This window comes from Thalassophryne amazonica, chromosome 9 (assembly GCF_902500255.1).
Source record: "Thalassophryne amazonica chromosome 9, fThaAma1.1, whole genome shotgun sequence".
NCBI classification, from domain to species: domain Eukaryota; kingdom Metazoa; phylum Chordata; class Actinopteri; order Batrachoidiformes; family Batrachoididae; genus Thalassophryne; species Thalassophryne amazonica.
In genome coordinates, this window is record NC_047111.1 from 45,679,461 (window position 1) to 45,707,261 (window position 27,801).

Consider the following 27,801-nt stretch of genomic DNA (forward strand, 5'->3'; position numbering starts at 1 on the left):
TGAACAAGTAATCACTGCACACTTTCCTTGGAGCCATGGCTAACTCCAAAGTAACTCCATCGAGATTTAATTCACCATGACAATAAATCTGTATTTCACACTATTATGTAAACTTTGCAACTGATCTGCAGCTCTTATGCATGCTGAAACGGGGGGCATGACGCCACTAAAAGTTACAGTCGCATTTTGTACAGTAGCCTGAAAATTGCAACGCCTGCTACTTAGATGCCTGTAGCTGATAGCGCAAACAGTGAGATGCCCACAGATATGAGAAAAAGTCTAAAAACACCAGAGTGTTGCACACAGTTTCACCTCCAAGACATTTGTCTAAAACCCTTTGTCTGTACACATCACTCCACTATGAGACACAACTGACTCATAAATAAGAATATATACCATTTTTAACATTGCCACAGCAATTTGCTTCTCCGGATTAATTTCAAGCTATTGTCTTTATATGCAGTACTGACCTTCACTACAGTCATCATCACACAATGTGTCGATTCACCTGGATACGTTGTTTTACTTTTCAGGTACTTTGCTAAAGACAATGAACTTTCACCAATGACTGTGGTTTCAATTTGAGAACATTGCCATTATTGTATCTGCTAAATTCAGATTTTCCTCAACTAACTGACAATCAAACTGCAAACTTCATTAAAAAACATTCTTCTGGTAATCTATTTTTTTAATTAATTAATGTGTTTATTTTTGTAAACCAAAAGCCTTACTCAGACATTATTAGCTTGATATGACAGGACGGGACTTGGATGTCCTCTGTTTGAGAAACTTGGTTCCTTGTTTGATTTAGTGAACTATAAAGATGGCAGTGATTATACCAACACAGACAGCCGAGGATTTCCATCTAATCTGACAGTTGGGCAGCTGGACCTAAATATAGTATTTTATTGGAGAGCATGACACACTGCATACAGTGTGCTGCAGTGTGCAAGTGCTTAAATGAGTGTGTGAAAAGGAACAGCTAATTCCATTTCACTAGCCAAACATGTATGAACACATGCTTACATTAGTATGACATTGTGGGGAACATGTATATTGGCTGGTATGACCAAATGTACGAGGTCTGTTAGAAAAGTATCCGACCTTTTTATTTTTTTCAAAAACTATATGGATTTGAATCATGTGCGCTTGCGTCAGACAAGCTTGAACCTTCATGCGCATGCGTGAGTTTTTTCACACCTGTCGGTTGTGTCATTCGCCTGTGGGCAGGCTTTGAGTGAGCACTGGTCCACCCCCCTCGTCGGATTTTTATTGTTTAGGAATGGCGGAGCGACTGCCGCTTTGTTCCATGAAAATTTTTTCAGAAACTCTGCCAGACAGCCAATTGGAAGATTCAGATGGCTTTCGGTGAAGATTCTATGATTCTATTAAAAATGGCCCACCGCGCCCTGAGCGGCCATCGACAGGCTGGAACGAGCAGATCACTTCCAAATTTAAGGCTCTGTTGATGCAGGATGTCGTGCAACTAGCAGAGAAGTTTCAGAAGAGGTCGGGATCAGCACTTTATCGGCACATTCCACTGTTAAAGGAGATTTTGTAATGAAAGACGTGCGGACGGATTCGCGCGTCGCGACGCAGCCGCTCATAGCGTGGGACAAACAACACCTCCGTGTTGGAAGTCTCACAGGACAAGTTGGAACATGCCCAGCTGTTAAACAATTTCTCGGATACTCACTTGACTGAAAAGCCACCGAAAGCCATCTGAATCTTACGAATGGTTTCCAACACGGAGGTGTTGTTTGTCCCGCGCCATAAGCGGCTGCGTCGCGACGCACGAATCCATCTGCACGTCTTTCATTACAAAATCTCCTTTAACAATGGAATGTGCCGACAAAGTGCTGATCCCGACCTCTTCTGAAACTTCTCTGCGAGTCACACGACGTCCTGCATCAACAGAGCCTTAAATTTGGAAGTGATCTGCTCGTTCGAGCCTGTCGATGGCCGCTTGGGCGCGGTGCGCCCTCCGCCGCAGTAGGCCATTTTTAATTCAGTTTTAATGGTCCTTAATCCGTGTGATACCGATAGAATCTTCACTGAAAGCCATCTGAATCTTCCAAATGGTTTCCATCTGGCTGTTTGGCAGAGTTTCTGAAAAAATTTTCATGGAACAAAGCGGCAGTCGCTCCGCCATTCCTAAACAATAAAAATCCGATGAGGGGGGGTGGACCAGTGCTCACTCAAAGCCTGCCCACAGGCGAATGGTGCAACCGACAGGCGTGAAAAAACTCACGCATGCGCACGAAGGTTCAAGCTTGTCTGATGCAAGCGCACGATTCAAATCCATATAGTTTTTGAAAAAAATAAAAAGGTCGGATAGTTTTCTCACAGACCTTGTATTGGTCCAAACATACTGCACATATGCATGCTTACATATTATGATTTACCAAATACCAGGTTGAAAAGTACGACCAGAATTTCTTGTGGGAAAATTGCTCAAAACTGGAGGATTAAAAAACAAAACAAAAAAAAAACAACAAAAAAACAGTGGTAGGTGGGAGGCAGGGTGTCACGACACATAGATCGTGGTCTGGAGTAGGATGGATTGTGCCGGTAAACTTCTAAACTTTTACAGTGTATTCCGAATTTGACTGAAGAATAAGCCAAGTTAGTTATGAAATCTTACTAAAGCAGTTAAGATCTTCATACACAAACATGGGCTTTCATGTTTCCCGTAAACAGCGGTATCACAGCTAATTCAAATGTCGCATTTATGTCAACAATAGCAACTTCAAGAAAACAGTTCTAATAAGCTTCTATAACACATTACCGGTGTCGCAGACCGAACGTTCTCCCGAAAAATCAGTCCCCCTGATGACGCGGTTCATGGATTAACACCTTGTTTCTGCTTCAAACTGCACTACAGTCATCATCTATCTCAGCGACAGATATCTGAAGCTTTTTTACAACAATCATTTCCACATAAATTCAGCATTATTTCAACATAAAAGGTAGTGGAAGCGATCAGAGCGCCGCAGCTAAAGGAGCTGCTAGCTGATGTGTTCACTGTGCGTCGGACAATTTAAAGTGTCACGGAATTTTGTTTCTGCTTAAAATTGCCTTGTTTCTGCTTAAAACTGACTTTAGAATGATTTAAGAGGGTTTACCTTTATCATCTGATGGTTAATAATCCCATTCATCCGTTTGATTGCTTTGGGTGAAGAGACTCCGTTTCAGAAGTGCTGCTGTGGTCTGAATGATTTTTAGGGGCAGCCTGTTCGGTCTGCAACATATCTGATATTTGACACTTCACAGAACAGTACATGAAATTCGTCAAAAAACAATGATATAACAGGTGGTTTCCATCCTCTTCACAAACAAACATTGGCATCAGTCTTTCCCAGAAGCAACGATTTCTCTGTGCGCCAATATGCTCCACTTTCAGTAATTGTACAACTAGTTCACACTAAATTTGCTAAGAACAGAAACAGATACCAAACCTTTGATATTTTCACAATGAAATTTTAATATGCCACAGATTTGAAGCCTGTAAAACATTGTCAATATGTATACACATTACACTAGCACCATTCTATTCTCAATTGACCTTTAACTAGAAGAACTAGCAGGACCTTTAGCCACACTGTGCATGCTCCTGCTGAGATAGCAACGTCGCTTACTGACATCCTTAAATTAACTAGAGACATCTATCACGAAATGCACCGTGCGTGGTACTATTTTCCATGTAAAGTGTAGTAATATGTACATGTGTGGGGTGGGTATTTGATTGAACCCTTATGTGTATGATGTAAACTGGGATACACAGTGGAAAAAGTGGAGATTGACATTACATTTATTGAGAGGACGTGGCCAACAGTGACCATAAAAAGTCGGTAGCCTTCGAACAAATGCGACTATTGGTAATTTTTTTTTAAAGTAGGTCAAGGTCACCAGCCTTCAAACACATGCGAAGTACTCCTCCAAGGCATGTACCCACCAAATATGAAGTTTTTGCGAGCAATAGGTGCCGAGTTACATTGCGGCGAACAAATTTCAGGTGAAGGGTCTGACAGTTGTGACCATTGGTGACCTTGAAAAGTAGGTCAAGGTCACCACCCTTCAAACCCATGTGAAGTACTCCTCCAAGGAATGTACCCACCAAATATGAAGTTTCTGCAAGCAATAGGTGCGAAGCTACGTTGTGGCGAAGGATTTGACAGTTGTGACCACTGGTGACCTTGAAAAGTAGGTCAAGGTCGCCGGCCTTCGAACCCATATGAAGTACTCATCCAAGACATGTACCCACCAAATATGACGTTTTTGCGAGCAATAGGTGCCGAGCTACGTTGCAGCTAACGGATTGCGGCCGGACAGACGGACCACCCGGATGCTATATGCCCTGTCTCGCGGCGCAAGCACCGCGCATAAAAACAAAAGTTGAAAATTTAAACCACAAAGAATCTTGAATACTATCAAACTAACCACCCAAAGAGAATCTAAAATGCATCTCAAAAGGAAGCGTGACAGCAAAGGAGGAAGTGGCCCATCAGAGAGCATGTGACAGTTGCCGTTCTGACAGAGTCATTCATAAAAGCAGCACATGACTTCATGACTGTTACATACTTCCACTGCTGAGACCTTGACAATCTGATCCAAAGTTAAAGTCTTCCTCTCAGCCTGATCAAACCACACTAATACAGATCTGCAGTCATTTATTCCTTGAACAACCTGTTTGTTTCAAAGAAAAGCTTGAGGGGCTTTTCTTTGAAATCACACTCCTCCCTTCTTCATGATGAGCTAAAAATGTATGACAGAAACTCATACTCCACCCCATACATACACGTCACAGCGTTGTTGTTACCCAAAACCTACAAGTGTGCTTCACCACAAACATACCATCTTTGTCATCACTATGAAAAAGTACAACATTCTCCATCCAAACAGCTCGTGTTCATTTCCACTACTTAGAAAATGAAACAACACAAAGACCTCTGTCAAACCTCCTTTGAGCAATCCCACCATACCTACTTGGACAATAAAAATGACTGACTCCTACCTGGGCATCATTCTGGGTCTGCCAGTGTTTCCCCAACCTTCGCCCACTCTCTACTCCTCTCTCCTCTCCACTCTCAGCCAAAGCAGGACCTAAGAATAGCGATGAACTAAATTCACACAACATGAGACTGTCAGGTGATTGCAGGAACAGTGTGTGTGCTGGACAGCGCACAGGCACCAATCCTGAACTGCTGACTGCCAAAAAGCACAGTGATAACACAACCAGTACAGACATTTGTTGGTCTTTTCTTCAGCTCACTTTTGTCTATCTCTTCATTTTCCAATTTTTTATTTAAAAATTTCAAAACATGCAAACAGTAAGTGCCATTACAGTTACTTTTGGACATAACTCTGCTGAACTCCAAATAACTCCATGCATATAATTGTTTTTGTTTTTTTGCATCCTCTTGTTCTGGACCACAATGTAGTAAATTCTTCGCAACTAAATACAGTGCAAAGAAAAGACACAATGCTCATCTTCTGACTTTTGGCAAAAGAAGCTGTGAACACACACTGCTGCTGACCAGAGGGAACTTGCATCATCTCAGAGCATTTTGCTGCTTGCAATATAGTTTTCATGTTGGTTTACAAGCTCCCATTTCTAAAACCCCAAATTTACTATTTATTTACTACTGACTAGTAGGGGTGCCGGAAGAAAAAAAGAAAAATCGATTCACGTCCGAATCGCGATTCTTATTTATTACGATTCTGAATTGATCCAAAATGTCCAAGAATCGATTTTTAAAAAGCATTTTTTAAACATTTTCTTGCTTACTCGCTGCGTGTACCGTTTGTCAGGCAACGGCCTCCGTACTACAGCGTCCCCGTGAGGGGAGGGTCCGGCGTGCTTCAAACATTCGTGAGCTGCAGCTTAGCATGGCGGACGAAGAGCTAATTCAGCCAGCACTGTCTTTGCTGAAAGCAAATGTTTGGGCGCATTTTGGATGTTTTTATTTGCTGCGTAAGAAGGAACTTGACATGACTTATGCAGTGAGCAAAATCTGCAAAATGAAAGTCAAGTACTTCGGAAACACTTCAAATCCGCAAGCCCACATGCTACGCCATCACCCGGAGCTAAAAGAAGTGGAGCAGCGGTTTCTGCTGACTACTGACCAGCGCTTCGCTAAACTGCCATCCAACTCGGAACGAGCAAAGCAGATAAGTCATTTACATCTACGAGGTCTGTTAGAAAAGTATCCGACCTTTTTATTTTTTTCAAAAACGATGGATTTGAATCATGTGTGCTTGCATGAGCCAACCTTGAACCTTCGTGCACGTGTGATTTTTTTCACACCTGTCGGTTGCATCATTTGCTTGTAAGCAGCCTTTGTGTGGAGGATGGGTGGAGTCTCTCGTCGTTTTTTTTTCTTTGCAAGGAAATGGCGGAATGACTGGAGCAGCGCGACTGCATCAAATTTTGCCAGAAACTGGGCGACTGCCAGGTGGAAACCATTCGGATTATTCAGACGGCTTTCGGTGACGATCCTATGGGCATCACACAGATTAAGGAGCGGTACAACCGGTTTAAAGACGGCTGCACAACGGTGGAGAGCGCACCGCGCTCCAGTCGGCCATCAACATGCTGAAATGACCAGATTGTTCCAAAGTGAACGCTGTGATGATGTGGGACCGTCGTGTGACTATCCGAGAAATTGCGGAAGAGGTGGATATCAGCACTTTTTTGGCACATTCCACTGTGACAGAAGATTTTGCCATGAAAAGAGTTGCAGCGAAATTCATCGGCACGAAGCTGATGGCGGAGCAAAAGCACCACCATGTTGAAGCCTCACAGGACATGTTGTGACATGCCCAGCTCTTCCACAATTTCTCGGATAGTCACACGACTGAAAAGCCACCGAAAGCCATCTGAATCTTCCGAATGGTGCTGGTGATTAATCAAGTAATCAGATAAAAAAAAAAAAAAAAAAAATTTGTTTAATTTCAGAAATTTACTTAAGCTTAATTTAACAGTAATACATGACAGAGAAAATAGTAAGTCAGTTTAATAAACAACCAATTCAATTCCTCTTAAAAACATACAAATAAGTTATTTAAAAAAAACATACATTGTGATTTCCGGAATTTTTTTTTTTTAGATTAATGTCTCTCACAATAGACATGCACCTAAGATGAACATTTCAGACCCCTTCATGATTTCTAAGTGGGAGAACTTGCAAAATCGCAGGGTGTTCAAATACTTATTTTCCTCACTGTAAGTGACATTGGCATATTGTGGATTAATTTTAAAGATGACAAAGAAGATGATCAAAAAACTTAAAACATATTGCCATATGCCTGAAAGAAGATTCTGTTGGAAGTATTTTAGACATAGGATTAGCAGGTTCGGTGAATTGGAAACTTTAGCATTGTTCAGGTCTGTAAAAGAGATCTTGATCTCAGTGGGACTAACCTGGTTAAATAAAGATTAAATTAAAGTGGGAGGGGGAAGTGTTGGCTTTTGAAATGGTTTAGTGCTGCTATTATGGACTGATGCAGAAGGTAGGAGCAATGCAACAATAAGGATGCTGGCTGCCATTAAACACCACAGAAAAAGAGAGGGTACATTTGGTTTATGTCACAGAAGCGCGTTTTCAAGTATGAGCGCATTTCTGCATTCACAGAATGCCTCAAGAAACCACAAATAAATAAATGCATAAAAGGTCGTACTTTACTCATATTTGTTGTCAGTCTGACTAAATCGTCAGGCTCTGACCCACTGATTGGGCAACTAATCTCATTTCCACAACGGAGCATGCATGAGGGTTCGTTTGTTTAATATCATAGGAGCGCGTCTCTGCATTCACAAAATGGCTAAAAAAATTATTTCTTTTTTTTTTTAAAAAGTGCATTAAAGTACTTACTTTTCTCATATTTTCTGTCAGTCTGGGTAAATCATCGGACTAATCTCGTTTCCTCAGCGGAACGTTCGCGAGAGAAAAACAAACGTGTTATCTCCAACCACCAACTCGCTCCAGTACAATATGAACTGAATAACGAATAATTTATACATTTTAATGATACCCATCCCTAGCAGTCACTGATTTAAATTAAATACTTTTGTGAACGTGACATTAACATTACCTGTTGGGTCCAATTGGCAGGCTTGATGCATACAGCGGATGTATTCAGCTCAGGTGCTGCAGCATGGAAGAAGAGCTGTTATGGAAAGCTAATTCCGTGTTGCAGTACATGCATTGTACTGTGTTTTTCTTTCGGTTTAATTGATAGCGGCCCCACACTTTTGAGTTTCTGACGTTGTCTCCATGGGTTATTTTGTGCTCCCTGCCACTCACTGTTTTCATCTCTGTTTGTCTCCATTTTGCATTTCGCACTTTGCATGCGCTTTACAGCATCAAAAGCAAAAGTGAGCGCGCTGTGCATATATCTCACACACAGTAGTGAATTAAACGAAGCCTCGAAGCACTTGAAGCATTTTAGTTATCAAATTACTTGAGGAATCGTTTCAGCCCTAAAACAACATACAACTACAATTAAGAATTAATTCACATCAGGGACAAAAGTTGCTGTTGGTGCTGCTGGGCAAAGTGCACACTGATGATGGCTGTAACAAAGCAGGATTCTCCAACAGAGGTCATTCGGACATCTGGCTCTTCAGTAACTTGCTATCTCTCCACTGCTGCTGGACCACCAGTGTAGGCTTTGGAGCCTGATGGACAGTTACATAAATATCTTCTCGGTCCAAGCTGTTTGATGTTCTTCCAGCTAGTTTCTATTTGGTCAAGCAGCTCTCCAGCCAACTCCAGCATTTTTAAAAAGATTTCAACAGCCAACATTCTGTGTGGCACAAAACAACCAACCATTCACTAAACTGAGATTTACCAGTTACCTACACTACAACAGCAAACTTATAAGGTTTTCTGGCAGTTTTCTTAAATGGCTTTGCAGAGTGTCATCTGTATTTCAGGTATTCACTGTTCAAAGTACACAGCTATGACATTTTAATGGTACAGTGCTTATTCAAATACTGGCTGCACAAGGTGTCACAGATCACAAAACCTGTTGTTTTAAGTCACAGATCAGATCAGCAAAAAAAAAAAAAAAAAAAAAAAGCAAACAAAACATAATGGAAGAAAAAAAACCCTTTGCTTTCTTTAAAAAAAAAGGAACAATGAAAACAAAGAGTCAATAGATTAAATAACATTTTAAAATCCAGTTTAACTGTACTGAATTGCAGTATGAACAGTACAAGTTATAGAAATAGCCTTTGTCAACATCATAAAAAGTAATTAAAAAAGAACAAGAAAAGGCAGACCTGAGCTTATAGGATAAACACTACTCAGCAAAAGTTAGCAAATGTCATTTTTAAGAATGCACTGAGATGAGGCATTTCTTGGTACCCTCTCAGTGCTATCCATACTACATGGGCTTTGAAATTTACAGCCCCTATGGACATTTGAGATAATGGTTCCTTCAGGCTGACAAGTGGATGTAACAAGGTCACATGGGTATGAGCTGAAGTGTTAATTACACTGGCCAACAAAAAAATTTTTTTTCCTTGCATGGACTTTGAAAACTGATTCAGGGTAATTGTGGGGTGCTGAATCCTAATCTGAGCTCAGATTTCCTCTATTACCTCACTCTTTTTTTTTTTTTGCAATCCGCATGTTTCGTATTGATGGTAAGGTTGCGACCGATCCAACATCAGGATCGGCTTCCGATACTGAATTCACAGATTGGAAAATACTGATCCAACCCGCGACATTTTCCGATACCGGAGAAGAGCCACTGTGAATCCTCTCAACTGCTGTTTGCTGCTGAATGGGATGAGCGGAGGGGAGGTTTTCTGGTGCCGAGCTGTTTGAGAGAGCTCTCTTCCGCTGTGTTCTAGCTGCAGGTAGCGGCAAATTTTTGCCTGGCTCTCGGGTTCACATTGTCTGTTTGTTGAGCACGGATATTCAGAAAAATTAACTCAATTGTTGCTGAAAGGTTCGCTGCTTCATTGTCTCGAGGCTGTGAAATGCCAGTTCAGCGTGCAGCTGAGGACAGCAAAGATTCTGTCTGCTGAAAGTGAAAAAAGTCTCCATTAAAATCCTGCACGCGAGCGTCGCTGATGATACATTTATTTTACAGTTGAAAGGCTTCATATATCCTAAAAGTCTGAAGTTTGCGCAGCACGAAAACAGCGAGAGAGAAAGAGAGAGAGAAAGACAGAGAGAGGGGGGAGAGACAGAAGACTTAATTTTTACTCTGCAACACTTGCTTTGACAATGTAAACATATGTCTCCCATATCAATAAAGCTTCACTTTAATTGAGAAGGAAAGACAGAATGCTGTCTTTTCTCTTTAAGTCTATAAAAAATAAAAGCAGTTAATTCTTTCACCAAAACATCAAATCTAGGCTATCATCTTAAATACACATTCTGGCAAACTGTAGCTCAATTTTCAGGTCTCCTTTTTAAGAAAACCCTAATAAAATCAACAATTATGATGATGATAATAATAATGATAATAATAAAGCAAACAAAGCTCTGGTATCGGATTGGAACAGTATCAGTAGCGGCAGATATCCAAATTCAGGTATCGGGAATCGGTGTATCCATAACTGATGGACTACGCAAACGTTGCTCATCCACTCATGAGTTTGATACCAGTAATCACACACAAAAGCAACTTGAAAAGCATCGTTTTTAAACCAGGTTTGCAAAATGTGTACAAGAACCATAATATTATTGATGGTGCCAAAGAGATGTGCGAGACTACAGCTTTTGCGTCAATGCTTGATACAAGAAATATGTTTTGATAGCTCAAAACGTGATGTGACTGTCAAAAAAACTAACACCCGATTCAGATTAAGCTCCCCCAAATTACCCAAAATCCACTGAAAAACTTTGTGCAAGACAAATCATGTTGACCAGTGTTATCTGGTGTTTTTCCCATTTTGCCATCATTGCAAATCAACTTTTAAAATAAAAGGTTTAAGCACTTCTGTAGTACGGCTGCACAGCACACAGACACTAGAAAAGTACCAGGCAATATGCATCCATGCATATTGCCATGGCACTGTAATCATCATCTTCTTTCGGCTGATCCCATTAGGGGTCGCCACAGCAGATCAATCGAAGTGGAGAAGCAAAACAAAGACTGTGTCATCAGCAATCACTCTTACACTGCTCTTGCCTGGTTTGGCTAGGTACACAACCTGTTGGATGAAAATCCCATCGGCTTCTTTGTGTGTTGTAGGAAGAGCTGGTCACTCCTGCATGCTCCTGTTGCAGAACTCCATGGGAGTTGATTCAGCACCATTAACTACCAAAATCTTTCCATACTGTGGTAGAAGATCATTCTGTTGTCTGAAGTATTCACAAATGAGGTTTATCAACTGAACTTTGTTCTTTGTAACTGTGAGAGAAACCTTCTGAGGTGGCAGTGGGGTGAGCATTAACAGCTGATGTTGCTGGCTGGCATTTTTTCAAGCTCTTGATGTCCTGGTAATTTCCTTCACGCTTTTTTGAAAGTACAACCCCTGGCAAAAATTATGGAATCACCGGCCTCGGAGGATGTTCATTCAGTTGTTTAATTTTGTAGAAAAAAGCAGATCACAGACATGACACAAAACTAAAGTCATTTCAAATGGCAACTTTCTGGCTTTAAGAAACACTATAAGAAATCAAGAAAAAAAAGATTGTGGCAGTCAGTAACGGTTACTTTTTTAGACCAAGCAGAGGAAAAAAATATGGAATCACTCAATTCTGAGGAAAAAATTATGGAATCACCCTGTAAAATTTCACCCCCAAACTAACACCTGCATCATATCAGATCTGCTCGTTAGTCTGCATCTAAAAAGGAGTGAACACACCTTGGAGAGCTGTTGCACCAAGTGGACTGACATGAATCATGGCTCCAACACGAGAGATGTCAATTGAAACAAAGGAGAGGATTATCAAACTCTTAAAAGAGAGTAAATCATCACGCAATGTTGCAAAAGATGTTGGTTGTTCACAGTCAGCTGTGTCTAAACTCTGGACCAAATACAAACAACATGGGAAGGTTGTTAAAGGCAAACATACTGGTAGACCAAGGAAGACATCAAAGCGTCAAGACAGAAAACTTAAAGCAATATGTCTCAAAAATCGAAAATGCACAACAAAACAAATGAGGAACGAATGGGAGGAAACTGGAGTCAACGTCTGTGACCGAACTGTAAGAAACCGCCTAAAGGAAATGGGATTTACATACAGAAAAGCTAAACAAAAGGCATCATTAACACCTAAACAGAAAAAAACAAGGTTACAATGGGCTAAGGAAAAGCAATTGTGGACTGTGGATGACTGGATGAAAGTCATATTCAGTGATGAATCTCGAATCGGCATTGGGCAAGGTGATGATGCTGGAACTTTTGTTTGGTGCCTTTCCAATGAGATTTATAAAGATGACTGCCTGAAGAGAACATGTAAATTTCCACAGTCATTGATGATATGGGGCTGCATGTCAGGTAAAGGCACTGGGGAGATGGCTGTCATTACATCATCAATAAATGCACAAGTTTACGTTGATATTTTGGACAATTGAAAGGATGTTTGGGGATGATGAAATCATTTTTCAAGATGATAATGCATCTTGCCATAGAGCAAAAACTGCAAAAACATTCCTTGCAAAAAGACACAGGGTCAATGTCATGGCATAGGGTCAATGTCAATGAGCAGATCTGATTTGATGCAGGTGTTAGTTATGGGGATGAAAATTTACAGGGTGATTCCATAATTTTTTCCTCAGAATTGAGTGATTCCATATTTTTTTCCTCTGCTTGGTCTAAAAAAGTAACCGTTACTGACTGCCACAATCTTTTTTTCTTGATTTCTTATAGTGTTTCTTAAAGCCAGAAAGTTGCCATTTGAAATGACTTTAGTTTTGTGTCATGTCTGTGATCTGCTTTTTTCTACAAAATTAAACAACTGAATGAACATCCTCTGAGGCTGGTGATTCCATAATTTTTGCCAGGGGTTGTATATGTCAAAGATCAGGTATGTGTCTACCAACTTCAGGTGACTTGCAATGTAGTCAACTAGGTTCTTAACGTAATCTTGGATGAGACCATGAGTAGGCCAGCGGATTACCCACAGAAAAGTACATCCATTGAAAGGTCCCCAAAAGAAAGGTCTCCATGTCAACTGGACGCCAAGATAAATAAAGTAGGTCTCTATGTGAATTATAAGGTGAGATATAGCCATTTAAAGACATTTCTTGTGGGTGACACTGGGCATTTTGAATTTTGATTATAAAAAATTTTGCCCAAAGGTGCAGTCACTGCACCCGGCTGGAATGTCTTTAGTAAGGACTTGTCTACCATATAAAATAATAAAACATCTGTTATATCCCAAGACGAGGTTCACTGGTTTTCCACCAGACTAGTCAAACTTGACCACATAAATGTCAACTTTAAAAAAAAAAAACATAATTTGAAGATGTGCAAGCTCTACTAAATAGCAACTCGTGCATTTAATTGGCACATGTGCCCTGAAAGCACCTGACTACCCATGAACCTGCTGGTCTGCATGTCAGGTCAGTTAAATACTTCTGCGTTCCAGCCATCACATGAGCATCAGAGTGACTCCAGTCACCTTTTTCTGCTACAATTACTCAACCAGCCAGACTGGTTATTAAAGCTGCTACAACCTAGGATTCATTAAACTGGAACAACTTCCTGATTGGTTCGAATTTCCAAAATACCAATAAGCATCTTGAGAAATGGTCCTGCTATTGATACATGACTGTAACATCATCATTTACTTCTCGTGCATTTCAACTCAGCTCTTTAGCAATCCAATTCACATTTCTGATGGATTACAAATCCCATGCATCTGCCCTGTCTTCTACAATACATTTCCTGTTGTGCATCCAGTGCCAAACATATTTATGTGATTTATTCAGTCATATCTGAGCAATAAACATGATCCAAAGTGGTGTGCTCATTTTAAGAAGGAAATAAAAATACGACAACAATTCTCCCTACCACAACTATGTTTGCGCCATCTGTGGTTTACGTTTTACTCCTCCTAATACGCAGTTGTTCCAAAAGAAATATTTTGGTTCACCAGCAGCAATTCCATCTGCATTTAACTGTTAAGCATCAAACACAAATGAGGAGTCTTCGTCATCTTTATGAGCCCAGCAGCTTTTGACTTTTGTTGCCTTTTGGGAATTTACCCAACTGAGAGTCTTCATCCAGATATTTCATAGGGTTTTCCTCTTCGCATCATGTGACCAGCCCAGGGAAGCCTCACAGAATTAAACCATGAGGCTAACTAGTGAATAAATAACCATGATCTCTCAAACCATGTGTTTTGATACATTACGGTAGCTTTTTCCCCCCACACCGCATGGTGTATTTTTTTTCCTAATTGAGACTCTATTGATTGTGCAATTTTTGACAGAATATAAGCTGTAGTTGCAGGAAATGGCTGTAGTTGATGGCAACGGTATACATTTATGAAAATCACATCATTCAGACTTTATGTGTAAAAAGCTCCCTTGCCAGTTGTCCAGAGACCAATTATTTCCTTTTACTCTTACAACTTAATTTGCACACATTTCATCATTCCAGTGTAAATATAAATTCACTAATCCTTCATAAACATTTTTTCACATATGTTGCTATCTAATGGGTCCAAGGGCCGCAGACAGTTTGTGAGATGACACCCGAACTCTGAATTCAAGCCACAGTTCACAGTGAAGACAGTGAAGCATAGTGGTGCAAGCATCATGATATGGGCATGTTTCTCCTACTATGGTGTTGGGCCTATATATTGCATACCAGGTATCATGGATCAGTCTGGATATGTCAAAATACTTGAAGAGGTCATGTTGCCTTATGCTGAAGAGGACATGCCCTTGAAATGGGTGATCCAACAAGACAATGACCCCAAGCACACTAGTAAACGAGCAAAATCTTGGTTCCAAACCAATGCTTCACAGATGTGAAGAAATCATGAAAAACTGTGGTTATACAACTAAATACTAGTTTAGTGATTAACAGGATTGCTAAAAAAAGCAGTTTGAACATAATAGTTTTGAGTTTGTAGCGTCAACAGCAGATGCTACTATTATTGTGAACACCCCCTTTTCTACTTTTTTTTTTTACTAATAGCCCAATTTCATAGCCTTAAGAGTGTGCATATCATGAATGCTTGGTCTTGTTGGATTTGTGAGAATCTACTGGTACCTTGTTTCCCATGTAACAATAAGAAATATACTCAAAACCTGGATTAATCTTTTTAGTCACATAGCACTACTATTATTCTGAACACTACTGTATGTCAGTACACTAGTACCTATATGCTGTAGAGAGAATTTTGTTTGTCTGGGCAGTACAATCTTTCAACTCAAGTTATGTTGCCAACATCTTTCTTCAAGGCTGACGTGATGAACCAAAACAAAAACTCCACTTCCATGCCTTGGAGTAAAAGAAAAAAACAAAACAAAACACTCACACTCATCTTCAACCACTTATCCAAGATCGGATCACAGGAGGCTTGGAACCTATCCCAGAAGTGATAGGCTGTAATACAGGGTACACCCTGGACAGGATGCCAGTCTGTTGCAGGGTCACTGTGCTTAGTATGTGAAAAAGTGAAAATTTTCTTTTGCAGTGCAAACAAGAACTCTGTCCCGTAACTATTTTTTTAGATTTTAAAATTAAACTGTGTTCAGATGTAGTTCTAACTTGTTGCAAGATGCTTCTAGTCCTCTGATGTGTTACATATAAGGATGGGTATTGATAAGATTTTAATCGATATCATTATCGATTCCGCTTATCAATCCGATTCCTTATCAATTCCCTTATTGATACCTCCTGTAAATTTTCTGTGTGCTACAAGTAGGCTTTACAGGTTTTCTATGTCAACAACATTTTATTGAGTCTTAAAGTAAATAAGTATGAAATTAATCACTGGATTCTTGATCTCTGGACATAAACTTACTCTACATGGTGGATCCTTGATCTCTGATCTCTGGACATAGATAGAAAAACGCCTGTAGTTTTTGTCAAAAGCATTTCCTTTCAGACATTAACGGCATGGATGTCTCTCCATACATCTGAGCTGAGTTCAGCTGGCTGCTGGAGTCTGCAGCCATACATTCTTGGGCTGCTGCACGTCAGCCAGGACGTCTCATTTTGTGAGAAAAAGAAAACCATTTTGAGTGATTGCAGTTTATTGTTTGTATTACAATGTTTGGAAAGAGGTGTCATTTGATTTAAATGATGATTCGCTTTGAAGTTATTAATTCTGAGTGGACTCTATCTTTCTAACTTGACTTGGCGGTGCAGCATTTGGAGCAATGGAACGGAGGACGATTCTCCTTTCTTTCTCGCAACAAGACAGGAGTCTAGTTAAGCCTGGGTCCCACCGAATAATGAAGGATGAATAATGAGCCACACAGCATGTTTTCTTTGCTACGAGAGGGTTTCTTCCACTATCGTGGGAGTTTCATGGCTCTGAGTGGCTCTTAGAGACATTATCTTCAGTTAATGAGGCTCCTCTCTGAGCATGGCGCTAATTTCAAGAAGTTCAAAATTTAACAGCGTGGCGCAGTTTGTGTACGAGTTACTGCGACGGCTTAGAGGCATTTGCGTGGTGCTTACGAGTCTGCTAAAAGCCCATTATCCGTGCGCCTGGCAGCTACGCAGGACCTGAGAGGCTATTTTTGGAGCGGCTGCCCTCTTGCGCAAACAATTCCACCTGCTCTGTGCACTGGACTTTATATAAAATAATTATTTTGTAGCGGATTAATCATTTTCCGCCAAACCTTGGATGCTGAAAACACTTCTAATCACTTCTGGAAACACAGAGGCCTGTTTCATCTGGGCGCTTTTTGTTTCCTCTCTTTCCTGCTCCATGTGGAACAGCTTAAGGCAGGGGTGGGCAATCATGTGCCATGAAGGGCCGAAGCACTGCAGGTTTTCCTTGCTACCAATCACCTCAGCAGGTGATTTCATTAATGTTCAGGTGTTTCATTGATAACCAGGTGTTTATGTTCAAGGGAGAAGCTCATCAGCAACCCACCTGCTGAGGTGATTGGTTGCAAGGAAAACATGCAGTGTCTCAGCCCTCGTTGCCCACCCCTGCCTTAAGGTAACTATTTTTAATGTTTTTATAATTGATAAAACAGTTCCTAGCTGTAAAGGTATATCTGTTGTATGTAAAAGTATGTTGATTTAATATCTTGTTAATGGATCATATGAGCTCCGCTGTGTGTGCGCACTGATGCACTGAGGCAGTGACTCATCATCATGCTTCAAACAAGCATTGAGGCAGAACACCAGCTCACAAAAGAGTGATTTTTCAGTCAATATTGGACGCACACAAAGTTAAAATTTGAGTGACTGCGTGAAAGCAGATGTGTGTTTGAAGCCGCGGAAGAAATACTTCCAGTGAAGCCACTAAAAGCAGAGCAGAAGCTGTGCACCAACACAGAAGGAGAATGCGCAAAAGACAGATTTTGAAGACATAACACAAAGTTAAAAGTTGTATCACGGTGACTTGTAAGCTGCGGACGAAATAAAGAAATAATTTTATATATATATATATATATATATATATATATATATATATATATATATATATATATATATATATATATATATATATATATATATATATATATATATAAAATGATCCACAGGTGTATATAATAAAGCGGCCACCTCAGTGTGTATGCAGAACGGCACAGGGGGCAAAAGAGCGCTTTTGCAGAAATAAACTGACGAACACAAAGTTAAAAGTGGAATCACGGTGTAAAAATGACTGTGTTTAAAGCCAGGGAAAAAATAAAGCCAGCAGGCCACGGATGGAAAGGATGCCAGTGAGTAGGAGCACAGAGACGGCTGTCCATGAAAGGACAATAGCAGCGCGCGCGCAAAACAGCGATTTCGCAGGAATAAACGGACAAGCATAAAGTTTATGGGATTACAGTTTGTGTGTTTAAAGCCGCAGAAGAAATAAAACCAGCGAGCTGCGGAGTCAGCGAGGAGCACAGAGGCGGTTCTCCAGGAACCCTTGGTTCAGTTCTTGTTGGTCTGGTGCATTACAGGTGGACAGCAGCCTGGCGCACAGTGCACAACTGCGGGACTGTGCTGGAGTGTCTATTTTTGGACTGCGTTTAAAAAAAAAAAAAGGGACATCTTTAAATGCTGCTGTGAATTGAAAACCCACACTTTAAAAAGGGACCACGTGTGGGAGGGCTGGAGGTTTGGACCAAACCCATGCCTAAACATGCGCCAACATGCCGTTATCATGGCACTACATGGCTTAGTGTGGCTGATGTAAGCCATTCAAGGCTCTAATGACAGGTCGGTCGTGGCTCACTAGAGGGTGCTACGCAGCACATGCGGGGTACAGAGAGGCACATAGAGGCACCTTCATAGTGGATACGTGATAGATGAAAACGTGGGTCATTCTTCAAATAATCGCTGACACATCCATGCGTGGCACTTTATTCATCCTTCATTATTTGGTGGGACCCAAGCTTTAGTCACTTTAATCCACACAAAAGTGATTCACAATTGACATATTTTGATGGCTTTGACGGTGGATAAGAAGCGGGGGTGCCACTTCTGAAGAGGAGCGAAGCAGCGGATCTAAGCACTGCTTCATCGGTTCAAGGTTCAAAGCAAAGCTACGCTACAGAAACGGTTGATTACAGTCCCTGAAGCGGGTCTGTAATCAACGTAGAGAAATGATCATTTTTCCCAACAAACACCCTCAAAAACAACAGCCACTCTGAAGGACCAATAAGGGAATCGTTAAGCAAAAAAGGCTATTGATCGAATAGCCTTCGAATGATGGATCGAATTATTTCTTAATGAAAGGAACAGGTTCTCGATACCCATCCCTAGTCACATAGTCCAAAAACAGATGTTTTTTCCTCTGTTTCTTCATGCATGCAGTGCAGAAAATGCAGCTACACCATGCGCGTTCTCCCTCACTTTATACAAAGAGAGATGCTGTAACAAAGCTATATGGTAAATGTTCTTGGATAAGAAGCCAGGACCCGAATTATACATGCATGTGCTAGTTTGTGCATGTATTATTCGAGCGGTGCACGTAATTTTATACTGCACTAGCACTGGTGCAAGTAACTTTATCCAAGTTTTATCAACTACAAGCACCACTAGAATGAACCAAGAAAGGAATAAATAAGGAAAAAAAACTATTTCTAGTGTGTTGTCTTTGTCTTCCCTGCGTTTTATGACTCACACACGGAGCGGGTTGCTGTGCTCTATTCGTTGTGGAAAGCTGACAAACGTCGCCAGGAGCTGCAGCAAATAACTGGAGCTGCAGGAGCTCCAGTGTGAGGACCTCCTGTCCCGTTCGCACGCGCACATGAAGACAAAAAAGAAAAAAAATGGCTGCTGCTGCGGTTCTTCTCTCTCTCTCCCCTCAAACTCTGTCATCATTGTTATAAACCAGTCACCATTTGTTTTATTATACATCTGTGTAGTCAATAAAATTATTTTCACAGACAATTAGTTCGTGTGCGCACGTGAAAAACAAACAAACAAAAAAAAAACCACTGGCTGCCGCTGCAGTTCCGCGCTCTCTCTCCCCTCAGACTCTGTCATAATTGTGTTATAAACCAGTCACCATTTGTTTTATTATACACTGTGTAGTTAATAAATAAAATAATCTTCACGGGCGATTCGTTCACGCTCGCACGTGGGAAAAAAAGAAACTGTCTGCCGCTGCTGCTGCAGACCCTCAAACTCTCCCCAGAAAGGTCTGACACATCAGAGGAGGAATTTTAAGGTTGATATAAGACTGACTTTTGGTTGTGCAAGTAACTTCTTTTTTTGGTGCAAGTATTTTTTTTTTTGTTACTAGCACCAGTGCAAGTAGGTTAAAAAATGTATTTCAACCCCTGGAAGCACATTACCAGCTCAAAGACTAGCAAAAGTAGAAACACGGGTTTACATAAGGAGTGTGAAAAATGCTCATTAACAGTGGCCAAGAGCCGCATTCTAACCCCCAACATTTATAAAATTGATACAGGTTTGTGAATTGATTCAGAATCGTAAACTTCTGCAATGAGATACATTTAAGAGTTTATTTTTCCCCACCCCTTATTATAATTTTATTTATTTATTTAGTTGGTTAGTTTTTTGTGGTTGGGGGGTGGATTTTAAAAGTGCACATACCATCATCAGGTGCAGGACCACTGTTACAGTTTTTTTTTTTGGGGGGGGGGGGGGGTTTCCTGCAGCTTTTATTAGTGGGAGATGAAAATGGTGTGTTTCTTGCCATTCTTCAGTGTTTTGTTACCTTTCCAGATCCAGAGCTAAGGCACTGACACTGTTTGTCTGTCTTTCCTCCTTGTGTTATTACAAGGCAATGTCACAGCCCTGTGTTACAAGTAGTTGAGTCAGCAACACATGACAGAAAGGGCGTAACAGAGTCATGAGTGTATGACTGTCTCATCAAAAATCACATGAATGTATCATTTTGCTGAATAGGAGTGGTGGAACCCATGTACTCTGATGGCCAAAAAGCTGATAACTCTGAAATGAGTAATTCTGCAGAGAGAACTTTACATGTTATGACCTTCATTCTGCATTTTTAAATGTAATTATTACATTTCATCAATTAAAAACAGTGGTGTAGATTAGATCAACTCTTCTGCCTTTTCACATCCTGCCTCTCTGTGGTTTCCTCAGTCACTTGCCATGTTATTTTTTGATCTGGAGAAAGAACTCAGGCTCATAGTTAGTTGATGTTTCAGAGTGGACTTTCTGGTTTGACGTTCAGGATCCCGACTAACTAATCGTGCTCTTGGTCACGTCACATCATTGTGCTGGCTCACCCTGTATTGATTCAGGCTTTGTGATTTACTCAGGAGGCTACAACTTTTTCTCCCCAATTGGGCTGAACAAAAACATGAAAGGAACATGTCAGAATATTAAAGGATTATTAAGCGAGTGTGAGGTCTGTCTGGGGGCTATGCAAAAAACACTGAGGTCTGATATCCCCCTAAAGACCGAGTAAAAAGATTAATAATTTGTTTATATATATATATATATATATATATATATATATATATATATATATATATATATATATACATATACATATATATATACATATATATACATATACACACACACACACACACAGAGGTCCTTCGTTTATCGTGGGAGTTACGTTCTAAAAATAGCCGGCGATAGGTGAAATCTGCGAAGTAGTCAGCATTATTTTTTACAATTATTATGATGTTTTAAGGCTGGAAAACCCCTCACTACTACTACACATTTTCTCTCCTGTGTGAACACTCTCAAAGTTCAAACCTTAGTAGAAAAATAAGACCAGTATTATAGAATGAAACCAAAGATCAAAACCTGTTTTCAGGCCCAAACATTTGTTTGAGAAATAAAAATAGAACATTTTCCTATAAATAATTATGATGGCTTTTAGAACTAACAAATTTAATTTTAACGATCAACCTACGAGGTTGGACACAATAACAAATTATTTATAGTGACTCACCAGTATTTCACAGTTCCTCTGATCGCGCCTCTTCGTCCTGGCACCGCTGCGCAGCGTGTTTTTCCACGGAGTCACACCTCGGTGCAGTTGTCTTTTTCCGAGTGAAGAACACAGTTATGGGTAGTTGTTGGCGCTCTTTTTTCTTCTGGGCGAGAAGATTCTTATAAACAGACACACGCAGAACACAATGCACGTGCTCTTTTTTCACTCACTGCCTCCGGTGTTACCATTGCGGGACAGATGCGGGACCCGCAAAGAATCCAAGTCATTAAAAAGAAACAAACTTCTCTCAGTGGCCACGGAGCTCTGTGGCTGCGGTTACAGAGACCGTGCAGTGCTGCTGAATTCTATCCTTGTGGGCTGCTGGAGCGCTCTGCATCAAAACAGCGAGCGTAGTCTCTGGACCTGTTGCCAGATTTTGGCTGCAACTCAGCACAGCAGACAGTGGGGCGGTGAGAGTGGGGCAGTGTGAGTGGCCCGCTGCAGCGCTTAACGAGCCCGCAGACTCGGTAAGCGCATTGGAGGCAGTGAGAGCAATCGTGGTGATGCCGACCGGCCCGCCTGATAAGGACGCAGAACACAATGCGCTGTTAAAAAAAAAAAAAAGAAGCAGCATGCAAAATTGCACTAAAAAAAATCTGCGCAACTGCGAGGCCGCGAAAGGTGAACCGCGATATAGCGAGGGACCACTGTATGCGCAAACTGGTATCACCCGAATATCCTGCTGACGGCGTTGGGCTTGTTCGCTTTCTTCACCTCCATGAAGAACATGCTAACAGGTGGTCCGGTCGTTAGCTGGTTAGCTTTCAATCAGTGTTTTTTCCTATGCCGTTTAGATATTTTTGAGTATGCTGATGTCCGATTTGGGTTTTCTTATTGTGCTCACACTGTGAGCACACTGATATAACACCTAAATATATCCATGTCATTTGATTGGTGGTTTGTATGTCACGTGATATGGATTATTTCTACCATTTGCCACTGTGTTCCATTTGCTGTGCAATTTTGGTTCTATATGTTTTGTGCTATTGCACAGCGCAACCACAGTGCATGCACACTAGCAGCGACACCACTTAGCTGATAAACAAAAATGGCGGGGTTTGTATCAGGTACAGACTGCATTGTCAGGATTGTTTCTGAACAGACTTCTTCCAAACTGACAGAACAATTTTGGATTGGACTGCCATTTAAAGTTTGTGTTGAACTCTTTGGAACCTCTTGACGTCAAAGGACCAGTGACGCAAACTAAAATGTAAGTCCCTTTTCTCTTCTTTAGAAATTAATAAAATATCAAATGACAAGGATGCATGTTAAGCATTATATAAAACAAATAATGAATTTTTTTTCATTCATGCAATAAAAAGCATATTTCATGGAGGTGAAAGATGGAATGTTCTATTCAATGAGGTGTCCTCGTAACCATTACTTGTATATTCTACAATTGAAATCCACATCATTTAATCAACATCCATGGATTTGCATATTCCAGAGCTACAAACACATTTTCAACTGGCCACATACAAGCTAGGTCTAAACAAGAGACATACAAATGAGTAACATTTGCCTCTTCTGCCTTCCTCTTCACCCAGTTCTCCCACAGTAGTCGTTTCATATTCATTCATTCTTTACACCTGCTTATTGCAATTAAGTTACAGGGGATCTTGACCATATCCCAGTGGTCATTGGGCGAGAAGTGGGGTCGCAGGGCCACATATCAAAAACACATTCACACTTATACCTATGGTCAACCTAAAGTCACCGATTCACTGAACCCGCATGCCTTTGGAGTGGAAGGAAGCCAGATTACCCAGAGGGAACCCACGCAAACACAGAGAGAACATGCAAACTCCACAAAGAAAAGACCAGGTGGAAAGACATCCCAGAAACGGCTTGCTATGATGCAAGAGTGCTAACCACGACGCCACTGTGCTGCCCACACACAAATACACACAGCCCTACAGATGTGTTAACACATGTAACTGTTAAGAATCATGGGTAATCCTAGTTCATTTCTATTTTAATGTTTCAACACCAAATCAACTGGGACAATTGCTTGAATATCACAGGAGGCATTAATTAAGACATAAAATTCCAATTAACTCCCCTTAAAGATGTCTCTTCATTCATGTACAACTTCATGATATGTGCTACCACTGTGTGATGTCACCGAAATCTACCAGCTGAATTAGGAAGATTTTCACTTACAAAACTCAGACAGACAGGAAATTGTTTGCTGGGTAATATGGTTCAGTCTCTGATATTATTTCATTGGATTGTATGACAGGCCCTGTTTCCCTTGTATCAGAATAAGCTGTGAACCTGGAAGCTGTTCACTCACATAGTCCAACATAAGGTAATTATTATCAGTACAATTCTGGGCATCATGGAAAGCACAAAATGTGTTTTCAACATTGGTATATGTCACTAAATTTTAATCAATAATGACAAAGAACAAATAACCAAGCCAGTATAGTCCAAAAATCTTGTCAGGTATGTGACATGGGTGGCACTAAACATCAAGTGATGAGAACTGCTCACATGATGCAAAAGGACATGCAGGCATAAATGCACCTCAAGTTGACACATTATCAACCACTGTAGTGCTGCTGCAGGTGTGTGGTGTGTGTGTGTGTGCGCGTGCAGCTTTTTCGTTAAACTATATCATTTCCATGACCCTGCAGTTCTGAGAATCCAAAGTGTGACCACTTAAAATAGCCCTGACAGGAACCTGATGACAGCCGCCTTTATACAACACTGGTGATGCAGCAGCACACGCCAAATCAAATAGGACTGCAACGCAAACCAACAATACAAACAAAGCCATGTGCCAACACGCTTTCAATATGACCAATAAAAAAAACAGTAAATGCATGGCAAACTGACACCTCTTCACACATAACCTGAGGTTTAACGGTGGTTACTGAGAACATAGCCATGTGATCACACCACAAATATGACAACTCCAACCTCACATGAGTTATGGAAGTATGCAGCAACAGGACGCCACGCCAAACGGCAACCTGATATTCTTCTTCTCCTGTAACTATTGACAGTCACAGTATGAATAAAAATAATAACTGTGACGTGCATTTATAACCCAGTAACATGCCATGTCATGCATTCTTGTAGATGGTGGATTCTGGAATCACATTCTCTCTAGGGATGGGACCGATCCAATCCCGGATCAGTATTGGGTTCTGAAACAGACATAATTCACGTATCGGAAAATACCGATACAACCCGCAAGAGCCACTGTAAATCCTTTCAACTGCTGTTGTTTGCTCTCTGTTTGTTTACTGCCGAGCGAGACGAGGAGAGGAGGAAGCTTTTGAAGCCGGGCTGTTTGAAAGAGCTCTCTTCCACAGTGTTCTAGCTGCAGTTAGCAGCAAATTTCTGCCCGGCTCACGGGCTCAAATTGTCTGTTTGTCGAGCATGGACTGTCTGAAAAATTAACTGAATTGTTGCTGATCATACATTTATTTTACAGTTGAAAGGCTTTGTGTTTCCCAAAAGTTCGAAGTTTGTGCAGCACAAAAACAGCGAGAGAGAGAGACAGAGGGAGAAAGAAAGCAAGCGAGAGACAGAGAGAGGGAGACAGACAAAAAAGGCCCTTTTCCACAAGACAAAAGTAGCACTACTCGGCTCGACTCTACTTGGTTTTCTTGCTTTTCCATTAGGGTTAGTCCCTGGTACCTGGTGCTTTTTTTGGTACTTGCTCAGGAGCGGTTCCAAGCGAGCTGAGTCGATAGCAAAATGTGATGTCAACAGGCTGCATGCCACTAACTGGTCAGAGAATGTCGTCACTGGACAAGACATGAGCGCGCCGTCCGAGACGAGAATCAAACCCGCCATTTTTAAATACTCGCAGCGGTGTTATACCGTGCTTTTCTTTCATTTCACGATGAGTTTTTTTACTTGCATAAAACCACACCATGATCTGTCGATGAGTTGCGGATGTTTCTGTGTTTGGTGGCGGAGGACAGAATACAGAGAGCTAGATTAAGCAATCCGAAATGAGAAAATCTCCCAGTCTTTGGCCGCTCACGGATACTGGAGATGACAGCAACGCAGAGAACATCTGAAAAAGCTTTAAAGTGATTACAGGACCACAATGGCCAGAGTAGGTCGGAACGTAAGGGTTGGAAATGGTTCGACCGCAGGAACACTGTTTACGGACACCGACCGGAGAGCAACGGGAGGCAGGATGACCACAACTCGGCCACGGCTTTGTTGGAAGCGATGGATGTAAGCATTTTGTGACTGTCTGTAGTCTGTTTGAAAGCACCGTTTAACGTTAGTTATCCCACTGGTGGGAAGCACACTTTAACAAATGAATGTAATAAATCCCACAAAGGTCCAGCAAATTTTGCTGGACTGTCCCCAAATTTTCAGTTATCTTGGTCGCTTTGCATAAAAAGTCTTGTTCTTTCAACATTATGCTCCAAATGGCATGATTTATTGGAGCATAATGTTGAAAGAACATAACTTTTATGCAAGATGACCAAAGATAACTGAAACTCTGGGGAATGATCATACAGAGACTGAAGTTTTTTTGTAGGATTTTATTACAATTCTTGTGGGTTTTTTTTTGGGGGGGGGGGAGTCACTATATATATACTAGGTCTGTGAGAAAAGTATCAGACCTTTTTATTTTTTTCAAAAACTATATGGATTTGAATCACGTGCGATTACATCAGACAAGCTTGAACCCTCGTGGGCATGCAAGAGTTTTTTCACGCCTGTCGGTTACGTCATTCGCCTGTGGGCAGGCTTTGAGTGAGGAGTGGTCCACCCCCCTCGTCGGAATTCCTTTGACTTCTTCCTGAGAGACTGGCGCTTTGCTTTATCAAAATTTTTTCAGAACCTGTGAGGCAGATCGAAGTGGACACCATTCGAGAAATTCAGCTGGTTTTCGGTGAAAATTTTAACAGCTGATGAGAGATTATGGAGTGTTACTGTCGCTTTAAGGACTTCCCACGGAGCGGGACGTCGCGCCGCGCTCTGAGGCGCCGTCGTCAGCCTGTTTCGAGCTGAAAACCTTCAAATTTAAGCCTCTGTTGACCCAGGACATCGTGAGAAAACAGAGAAGTTTCAGAAGAGGTCAGGATCAGCAGTTTATCCGGACATTCCACTGTTAAAGATTTTGTAATGAAAGACGTGCGGACGGATTGGCGCATCGGCAGGCAGCCGGAGCGGCGCGCCGCCACAGGAAAAACACCTCCGTTGGAAGCCTTAAGGACAAGTTGGAACATGTCCAGCTGTTAAACAATTTCTCAGATACTCACTCTACTGAAAGCCATCAAAAGCCGCCTGGTTTTGTATGATTTTTTTTAATATTTGTATGTTACTGCTGCAAATAAGTATTTGATCCCCTACCAACCAGCAAGAATTCTGTCTCTCACAGACCTGTTAATTTTTCTTTAAGAAGCCCTCTTATTCTGCACTCTTTACCTGTATTAACTGCACCTGTTTGAACCATAGCCAAGACCAAAGAGCTGTCTAAGAACACCAGGGACAAAAATATTAAGCGACAACTACAGGCACCATTTTTAATAACTGCCATGGTTTTTTTTTCATTCCTCAATGGAACAAATGGACACTTTTTTGTGAGGAGGTTTACACTTTTCATTCTTTGAAAGTGGAAACCTTTATGGGCATTTCTTGATCACGTGAAGCCAGAACACATCTAGCTGGAACTGTTGAGTGATTTTATTGAGATTGTTATAATTAAGATTTATGATAAAGATTTAGGGGGGCAGGAGCCTGAGCTTGTGCGGGAGGTTGAGAGATACTGACTAGAGATAGTCGGGCTCACCTCCACACACAGCTTGGGCTCTGGTACCCAACTCCTGGAGAGGGGCTGGACGCTTCATTTTTCTGGCGTCGCCCACGGGGAGAGGCGGAGAGCTGGGGTCGCATTGCTTATTGCTCCCCAGCTCAGTCGCCAAGTGTTGGAGTTCACTCCGGTGAACGAGAGGGTCGCGTCCCTATGCCTTCGGGTCGGGGACAGGTCTCTCACCGTTGTCTCGGCCTACGGGCCGAGCAGCAGTGCAGAGTACCCGACCTTCCTGGAGTCCCTGGGAGGGGTACTAGATAGCGCTCCGACTGGGGACTCCATTGTTCTCCTGGGGGATTTCAACGCCCATGTGGGCAGCGACAGTAAGACATGGAGGGGAGTGATCGGGAAGTACGGCCTCCCCGATCTGAACCTGAGTGGTGTTCAGTTGTTGGACTTCTGTGCTAGTCACAGATGTCCATCACGAACACCATGTTCGAGCACAAGGGTGTCCATAAG

The 27,801-nt window shown here is 41.4% G+C and overlaps 1 protein-coding gene across 3 annotated transcripts in view; it reads right to left on the minus strand.

Moving 5' to 3' along the window:
• Nucleotides 1–27,801, minus strand: part of fnip1 (folliculin interacting protein 1) — a 114,291-nt gene that overhangs the window by 71,395 nt on the left and 15,095 nt on the right. The window contains exon 1 of one of the 3 annotated variants that reach the window (XM_034177984.1): nt 5,015–5,068. The exons of the other annotated variants lie outside the window; for them this stretch is intronic. Within the exon in view, the coding sequence (XP_034033875.1) occupies nt 5,015–5,025 (11 nt within the window). The 5' untranslated portion in view covers nt 5,026–5,068. Of the gene's footprint in view, nt 1–5,014; nt 5,069–27,801 lie in introns of those variants that run through there. 3 annotated transcript variants of the gene reach the window in all.